This window comes from Myotis davidii, unplaced genomic scaffold, assembly GCF_000327345.1.
Source record: "Myotis davidii unplaced genomic scaffold, ASM32734v1 scaffold227, whole genome shotgun sequence".
NCBI lineage: Eukaryota > Metazoa > Chordata > Mammalia > Chiroptera > Vespertilionidae > Myotis > Myotis davidii.
Genome location: NW_006298519.1, coordinates 483659 through 493090, shown reverse-complemented (window position 1 = coordinate 493090; position 9432 = coordinate 483659). Strand labels below are relative to the sequence as shown.

General features: G+C 49.9%; 1 protein-coding gene across 2 annotated transcripts in view; it reads left to right on the top strand.

The window, feature by feature from the left end:
• Window positions 1-9432, top strand: part of HLCS (holocarboxylase synthetase) — a 152110-nt gene that overhangs the window by 28701 nt on the left and 113977 nt on the right. Inside the window, exon 5 of one of the 2 annotated variants that reach the window (XM_006774127.2) lies at window positions 7738-8009. In XM_006774127.2, the coding sequence (XP_006774190.1) occupies window positions 7738-8009 (272 nt within the window). The remainder of the gene's footprint in view (window positions 1-7737; window positions 8010-9432) is intronic. The other variant, XM_015570714.1, reaches the window with a different exon arrangement.

Sequence of the window (9432 nt, the reverse complement as noted above, 5' to 3'; positions counted from 1 at the left end):
CCAGGGATCGGGCCTGCAGCCTGGGCATGTGCCCTGACCGGGGATCTGACCGGCAGGCCTATGGTTCACGGGAGGAGCCCAGCCAGCTGACCCACACTGGCCAGAGCTCCGGCTGCTGCTTCGAGGAGCCTTTTTTTTTTTGTAAAGGTAAGTAGTGTGCAAATGCTCTTGTGTTACTTACGTGAGTGTCTGCCTGCCCCATTAAACTGCAATCCAAGGTCACTGGGAGGCAAGGACCACATGTTGCCAATCTTTGCATCACGTTCCCAGTGTTTTGCCCACAGTAGGCGTTGAGTCAGCGCGTGTTGTTAGGACATTAGAAAGCGCTCGGCTTTCCCTCGCATGCCCTGTGAAGCGCTTCCCCGCTCCTGTGTCGGGGAGACCCGCGGGCGGGGGCGCAGGAGGGCACCAAGCCGCCCGGCAGCTCCCACTCCCGCCCCGTCGGTCTCGCTCAGTCACCCTCTACTCAGGTGGAACGGGAGTTTCATAAACAACCGTGTTCCGCAGTCGGAAAGCATCAGCTGGTGCTGTGCCTAAGGAAAGCTGACAAGGCGGAGCTCGGGGGGGACACACAGAGCCGGCGGGATGGGGGGAGGGACCGAGAGGTGGTCAATGCGCCTCAGAGTGACTGGTCGATCTGGTCGTTACACCGTTATGGTTGCTGGGCTTTTATTATATAGGGTTCATTTCAGAGAGGAAGATAGAAACATCCATGATGAGGGAATCCTGATCGGCTGCCTCCCGCATGACCCCTAGTGGGGATGGAGCCGACAACCTGGGCATGTGCCCTGACCGGGGATCTGACCGGCAGGCCTATGGTTCACGGGAGGAGCCCAGCCAGCTGACCCACACTGGCCAGAGCTCCGGCTGCTGCTTCGAGGAGCCTTTTTTTTTTTTGTAAAGGTAAGTAGTGTGCAGATGCTCTTGTGTTACTTACGTGAGTGTCTGCCTGCCCCATTAAACTGCAATCCAAGGTCACTGGGAGGCAAGGACCACATGTTGCCAATCTTTGCGTCACGTTCCCAGTGTTTTGCCCACAGTAGGCGTTGAGTCAGCGCGTGTTGTTAGGACATTAGAAAGCGCTCGGCTTTCCCTCGCGTGCCCTGTGAAGCGCTTCCCCGCTCCTGTGTGGGGGAGACCCGCGGGCGGGGGCGCCCGGCAGCTCCCACTCCCGCCCCGTCGGTCTCGCTCAGTCACCCTCTACTCAGGTGGAACGGGAGTTTCATAAACAACCGTGTTCCGCAGTCGGAAAGCATCAGCTGGTGCTGTGCCTAAGGAAAGCTGACAAGGCGGAGCTCGGGGGGGAAGTGGGGGGAGCTCATCGTTAATTGACGTGCTTCCCAGGTTAGAAACGGTGCCGGTGCCCTGGCCGGTCAGCGGCTCCTTCCGTGCGCGAGCGGCCCCTTCTGCTACGAGACTGTAGCCCGTCTCCTTGGGGTGCGGCGTGCACGTCGGCCCTCCCTGTGCCCACGGCGGCGGTGCCCCGGGCCCCACCCCATGTGGTGTTCCCTGGGGCTTTCGGAATGTCCCAGTGTCATGGTGACAGCATTGAACGATGGATCTTTGTTAAAGTAAGTGGACTGGATCGCAAGCTCTGGGCTTTCCCTAAACCCTCTTCAAATGGCCACTTCTCTTTTCGGGCACCATGGGTATCTTAATAGTGCACCCCTAGAGGTGCTGTTCTAATTTCTACTGAGAAGTAAACATTTGGGACTAAACATTGAATCTTGAAGTGAGAAACATGAAGACACTGAGCCCTGGCCGGGTGGCTCACTGGGTTGGAGCATCAGAAGGTTGCGGGTTCCGCTCCTGGTCAGGGCACATACGTAGGTTACAAATTTGATCCTTGGTCGGGACACATGCAGGAGGCAACCGATCAATGTTTTTCTCTCTCTCCCCCACCTTCCTCTCGCTCTAAAACAAACAAAAACCACCCACACACCCTTGAGTGAGGATTTAAAAAAAAAGGAGAAGAAAAGGGGCCAGAAGAGGCAGTGCCTCCCGCTGGTGGTGGCAGAGCTGGTGACCCAGTTCTGAGCCAGTCCCTGCCCCACGCATAGCTCTCCAGAGGGTCAAGGCCGGGCCCACAGATTAGGGGCAAATTGTATAGATGGTGGCCTCTGTGACCTCAGTATCGGCCCTGCCCGGCTCTCCGGGCCTGCCGCCCACTCAGCATCGTGGAGGAGGGGGAGGTCACACCTGTGCCTGTGTGTGCCCACGTGTGTGCCAGCCAGGACGTGCCACCCCAGGGCGAGCTGGGCAGGGCGCCCCACAGGTGTCCACCCGCACGGGGCTCACACCCGTCCTCGGCCCCGGGAGGCTGTTTGTGTTGGACGCGGACAAGTGGCGGCGGTTCAGGCAGCCAGGCTTAATGAAGGCCCTGGGGACTTCGGCGGATGTCGAGCCCAAGCCCCAGCCCCGGCCGCCAGTGCAAGTTAGCGCCTCTCCCGTAGGGCCGGTGGCCGCCTGCCTCTCTCTCTCTCTCTCTCTCTCTCGCTGTCCCCACACTCGCAGAACGGGTTTCACCTCTCAAACGAGCCACTTGGCCCAGCGGAGGTGTGATGCCCGTAAAACCAGCCTTGTTAGAAATGACTTATTCATTACCTCGGTTTTACGGGTCCACCCAGCCTTTTGTGCTCTTTCGCTAGTTGGCAGGTAACAAAAACTGCAGTAAATCCGTGGCCTTTTGGAGCCTCAGCCTTAGCGATACCCTTACACAATAAAGGGAATGCAGTGTGACCGACATTTATTGAGTGCCTACTGTGTCCCAGGCGCTGAGGGCCTGGAAGTGACTGTGCGAGGGCAGACTGAGAAACCTGCCCCACCTGTCGCAAATCCCTTTGGCATCACAGGGGTGTCCTCTCAGGTCCCCGCTGGTCACCGGTGAAGGACCTGGGTGTGTGGAATCTCATCTCGTTGCTGGGCCCACGTGGGGCCTCAGGGCTGGCTGCGGAGGGGGGTCCCTCCAGAGCGAGTGCCCTCGGCCAGCGCTCCGCCCCCAGCCCCCTTGGGCTCTCTCCCTGCCGGGGGCTTGGCCACTGTCCAGGTTGCCCTGTCCCCCTTCCTTGAGGTCAGCCCTGCTCTTAAAGGAGCGTCGTCTTTTGATGATAAAGGTCTGCTGTGCGTGTCCTTATGGTTGTGAAGACGCTGAGTCAACGTGGAAGTGGCCGTGACACACCAGTTTGTAAACCACAGTAGTAAGAACAGGTTTGTTGTCATCTGTTCCTGTTTCCTCCAGCGTATTTGAGAATGAGACAGCCCTAAAAACGAGCTTGTATTCCATGTCTGTGTGGATTCCTTTTCTGATTCACACACTGCTGGTTGCCTAGCAACTTACAGTGTTACGACTGAGGCACCACTCATCAGATTCTGTACAGAGGCCAATGTGTCTCTGAGGTGGGAACCTTCAGAGGGGAAGGTAAGGTGTTTCTTGGGAAGGGGAGGACCAAACCACACACAGGTGGTAGTAAATATTTCGAGTCTAACACCGAATCAGAGGGATGGCTGTGCTTCGTTTACTGAATCTTCTTAGACGGATAAATGTAGCCGAGGAGACGAGTGATGGTGAAATGGCTCTAACGGGACTGTACGTAGTAGCATCCTGAACGTCTCTTCTCTTAGCTGCACTCCGTTCTGGTGGGTGTGTAGTGGTACCTCATTGTGGCTTCAGTTCGTATTTCCCTGGTGATAAAGGATGCTGGTATTTTTTCATGTACTCTTTGGCCACCTGATGTTTTCCTTTGGGTAGTGTCTGTTCCAACCTTTTCACTGACGTTCTAAGTTGAATTGTTTGTTTGTTTACAATTCTGGAAGAGTAGCAGTTCTTAATGCTCTTAATTTTTATGCAGTCCAGTTTATCATTTTTTTCTTTTATGGTTCATGCTTCTTTTGCTCTATCTGAGAAAAGCTTTACCTATCCCAAGGTCAGAAAGTTTTGCTCCTATAATTTTATTTTAGAAGTTTCAGAGTTTTACATTTAGGTCTATGATTTGTTGATACAATTTTTAAAAAAAGATTTTTTAATTGATTTTTTTTAAAGAGCAGAATGGAGAGGGAGAGAGAGAGAGAGAGAGAGAGAGAGAGAGAGAGAGAGAGAGAGAGAGAGAGAGAGAGAGAGAGAGAGAGAGAGAGAGAGAGAGAGAGAGAGAGAGAGAGAGAGAGAAACATCAATGAGAGAGTGAGACATCTGTCAGAACCAGCAACCTTTTCAAACACAGGACGACGCCCAACCAACTGAGGCACACCAGCCAGGGCTCAGATTAATTTTTGTATACATGCAGGATAAGATTATTTTATTTGTGTGTTTTTTTGCATATGGATGTACAATTGTTTCAGTACCATGCATTTAAAAAATGATCCTTTTTTCAAGTGAATGGTCTTGGCACTTTTGTTGAAAATCAGTCAAACATACATTTGTGGCTCTGTTTCTGGACCCTGTTCTGTTTTAGTGATCTATGTCTGTCTGCACTCCAGTACCACACAATCTTCATTACTGCAGCTTTGTAATAAGTCTTGAAAGATAAATCTTCCAACCCCCCACCCCCCCCAAATTGTCTGGGTCATTCTAGGTTTTTTCTATTTCTGTATATGTTTTAGAACCTGCTTATCAATTTCTAAAAAAAAAAAAGGTCTCTAGGATTTTGATTGGAATTGCATTGAATTCATAGATCAATTTGGAGAAGAATTGACATCTTAGTAATATTGAGTCTTCTAATCCATGAACATGGTATATTTCCTCAGTTATTTTGAGCTCCTTTAACTTTCAACTCAGGAGTATTTTGTAGTTTTCAGTGTACAGGTCTGGCACATATTTTGTTTAATTTGTCCCTAAATGTTTCAGGCCTATTAAAATGGTATTTTTAGAAGTTTCAGACTCCAAATATTCTCGGTTAATATAGAGAAATACACCCAGTTTTTGTGTATTGCCCTTGTATTTTGAAACCTTGCTGAATTCGCTTACTAGTTCTGGTACTTTTTTGGTAGATTCCTTAGCATCTTCATCATTGTGTGCAATGTGTTCCAGCAAGAAACAAAGGCACGTTCACTTTTCCTGCGAATGGCTAGCGATCGACTCAGTGCTGTGGCCAGTTCAAAAGGGCCAGCAGTTATGTAACTATAAAAAATTCAGATTTTGGTTCTACCGAAATTGTATTTAATTAGCCTGAAATCTTAGAGAAAGGTAAAAACTAAATTCTTGAAATTCAAATCTTTTTTTAAAAAAAACATTAATTAGAAGGTTTTTATGAATTCCATTGGGGTAAAATTGATAGCAGTTGTTTTTTGTTTTCAATAGAACTACTTGGCTTCAAAGAGTTAGGTGGATTTGGGATTGGGGTTGGGTAACACTACTTATGTCAGCCTATTTGCCTTGATATATATGATTCAAACCTCTTTTGTCAACAGAATATCTACACTGCCTTAGTGGTCATTAGTAGAGTTAAGCCAAGAATCATGAATCCTTTTTCCTACACATGGCATCAGCTACTTGTATAGCTCTTAAGTCATTGTTGTAACTTGAGTGCATTTGAAGGGACATTCCAGGCAGATCTGCATCAGACAGGTAGTAATGCTGATATTTCTTGCAACCAGAATTTTATTCTATTATCCAGAGATAACGGGTGTGGGAGAGCCTAAATGCTTCCTTTGTGTCCTTGGTTTTGATGGCTTAAAGTTGCGTTTGACTATCATGAATGTAAATATTTATGGGTAGTATACGGTTATATTTCTTAAGAGGCTTCCGGCCTCATTTTATATCTTTTAGATTCTGTTTGTCCTGAGTAATTTACTTGGCTCTGCATAATCCTGAAAGATTATGTGAAGGAAGTATAAGAGGAAAAAAAACACATACATTGCTTTCATCAATTTTACTTTTTGCATTTGTGCATCAAAGTATTGCTTTAAAAAACATAATTGGGACTATTACTTTCATAATTAGTAGATATAGTGCTCTATATATATAAAAGCCTAAGTGACCATTACGACCGAATGACTGGAATGACTGGTCGACCAGTCGCTATGGCCTGCACTGACCACCAGGGGGCAGATGCTCAATGCAGGAGCTGACCCCTAGTGGTCAGTGCACTTCCACAGCCAACCTCCCACGGCCAGCCAACCTTCCGTGTCCCTTCCCACTCACCCCCCTCAGCTGGCTGGCCCAGATCAGCCCCTATCGCCAGCCAGGCCGAGGGACCCCATCCATGCATGAATTCGTGCACCGGGCCTCTAGTGATAATATAATTCTTTGAGAATCTGCTCCCAACTGGTGTGCAAATAAGAGCAGGTGACTCTACCTGGCCAGTCAGGCGGACCACATTGCCAAAGGGAAGTGTATTGGAGTTGTTGGAGTGAATTTCCTTAGCTCTTGTCCTATGTCACACTCTGCGGTAGTTGTGTGTACACCCGCCGGCCTTCCGTCCTCTGTCCACTGTGGCACTATTTGTGAGACACAGATATTTTTTAGATAAATGATGCCTAACTGGTGTCGGATAATTCACTCCAGAGAGGACTCCCTGCTTTATTCGGTCCTGGAAGTTCTGTCGCCTGCCGGCTGTTCCCTCCCGGTGCCACTCGGGTTGTCATTGACTTTGAGCGGGGGCTGACATTGCCTGCACCCACCGAGCCACCGCCTCGCTCCGCGTGGCTAGTGAGAGCTAGAGTCTGCGACACTTCCGTTATCTGGACGGTTTACCCTTCCACCCGGTGTATCTCTCGCCTGTGTGGTTCCCTTGTGACGACCAGCGGCCCTGGGAATGTGAGGAGGGGACGTCAGACCTGTCCACTCAGCCCCTTAAGAGGGCTGACCAACACTTAAGGAGCAGAGTTGCTTTTAACTAGTGGCCAGCTCTGAGGTTTGGGGGGTCTCAGTCAGTTCAGGCCGTGAGGCAGAATGGCACCGACCGGGCGGCTTGTCAAGGACAGAGTCATTTCTCCTGCTTCTGGAGCCTGGAAGGCGGGATCAGGGTTCCAGCATGGCTGGTTCTGGCGAGGGCCCTCTGCCAGGCCACAGACGGCCGTCTGGTCGCTGTGCCCTCCCTTGTGAGAGGGTGAGGGATCGCCCTGGGGGCTTTGATAAAGGCACTAACCCCATTGAGGAGGGCTCTGCGGACATAACTAATCCCCTCTCCAAGGTTCCACCTCCCAGTGCTATCGCCTTGGGGGTTAGGATTTCAACATAAGAATTTGGGGGCACCAACCTCCAGCCCGTTACCTGTGCCCGTCATTCATTCATTCTGTCTTCTTCCTCCTTAGAGCGCATGCCCACGGGACGGCGAGCGGGACTGTGCTCGGAGGCTGAGCTGAAAGCTCTCGGCACCTCAGTGCTGGTCCCCGGGGCCGCCTCCACCTGGGTTTGGGGGTTTCTCCCAGATGGGAGAATGCGTGTCCTCGTGGGGGAAAGTGGGAGGATACGCGTTTTCTGTAAAATGCACGGAAGGCTGGAGGATTCCTAGTGAGCCCGAGAGCTGGAGGGGGCTGTGGAGAATTCAGGACAGAAAGTGTGAGAAGGACTCTACTCATTTCCTGGATCCTGGTTTCTGGCCGTTTATTTTTGTGGTTTAAGCACTCAGCGTCCTTCCTGCCTGTCGGAGAATCGTTCCAGCGTTGAGAACACGCGAAGGTAGCGTTTATTGGTCATGACTTAGAAGTGCTTATGCGACCTAAGTGCCATCTTAAGGAAAAGCTACCCTCGCCTAAGGTAATGCGCGTTACGACCTTCCCATTTCTTTCCTTACGACGCAGGAAGTCCGGGACCCTCTCCTGCGGTGGCTGGAGAGACGTGTGGATGCTGGAGGAGTGATAAAATCCAGCCAGCTCTCCCTCACCTTTGTCCCATCCTACTCGCCTGAAATGGAGGTCACCCCAGCGGCTCTCCCCGTGGTGACCGACGCGACGGCCTTCTCGTCCGCACATTTTGACTTGGAGATCTACCGGCAAAACTTGCAGACAAAGCAACTGGGGAAAGTAATTCTGTTCGCTGAAGTGACGTCCTCCACCATGAATCTTCTGGACGGGTAAGTGGAGGCCCTGTGCAGATGAGTCCTACTGTGCGAAGGTTCGTTGCCTCTAACCAGCGCTGGGGAGAAGGGATAGGCCCATAGAACCAGAACGTTCCATCATCCCGTCTGGAAGGCAGGCGTTGCCCTGTCCGGGAAGACTCCAGACGCAGGAAGAGAAATGGAGTGCAGCTCTTTGATCACAGGGTTGCGTTCTAAAGCCTGGGTGGTTTCTGTGCCCGTGAGCCTTTTTTTAATCAGGCCTTTCAGAATGTTCTCGGGGAAAAGCACGTTATGAAAAGACGTTTAACAGGTGGCATTGCTGCTCAAGTTATCATTTCGCTTTCGCGTTGCTGGCACCGGCGTTAAACATTTAGTTGACGTCCTTTGCGGGGTTGTCAGCAGAGCAGGTTTGCACGACGTGTAAGCTGTGTTCAGTTGAAACGGATCGGAGCTTTGTACTTCGCTGCGTTCCTGCCCAAGACATTTTTGGAGCACTCTGTAATCCCACGTGGATGTTCGACATTTATTAAAAATTTTCCTTTCAGTTCCTTCTGTTTCCTGGACATTGATTAAAGGTTAAAAAATGGAAAACAGATGAAAGGACTTGTTTAAACTCCCAAATTAGTCAGTATTAATTAATGCTCTTATTTTGAGATAGTTTAACAAGTAGGGTTATGGAGGGAATGAATAAGAAAAGCATCTTCCCTCAACATGGGACTAAAATGTAAGGAATGTAAGATCCCCCCCAAAAAAACCCCAGATCCCTGGTTTCAGACACTTCCCCCTGTTAGATTGCATGGTTAGCTGCATAATTCAGTGTATGGAACATATGGGAATGTTTGGCCTCTCTTCTTAATAACTTCTGGAATTTGATAGCATGTTGATATCAAACGGTGACGTTAGGATTTCTTGACCCTCATTCTCAAAGTCATGGAAATGGCAGCTTTGCTGAGAATAGAGGCTGCAGGAAAAGCATTTGTGAGGCAGCGATTTTCAACCTTTTCCCCCTCACGGCGCACACAAGCTAGTTACTAAAATCTGCAGCACACGATGTGGTTTTCGCTGATTTGACACAGAACAATAGGTATGATTTTTATTCATTCACATCGGACGCCTATTGTTGTGTTGGCTGTTGTCATTTTTTATTTGACAACCTAAGGCAGTGGTCGGCAAACCCATTAGTCAACAGAGCCAAATATCAACAGTACAACGATTGAAATTTCTTTTGAGAGCCAAATTTTTTAAACTTAAACTATATAGGCGCAGTTTGCCGACCACGGACCTAAGGGAAAAGTGGTCTGTGCCCCCGACTAAATAGTCAGGTGTGGCATGTTTAAGAGCTCCTGCAGCACACTGCGTGAACATTGCTGGCGTGGGGAATTGACAGAGTGAGGGGAGCAGTAGGAAGGGGATATGAGCCGTGGGAACCACAGTTCTT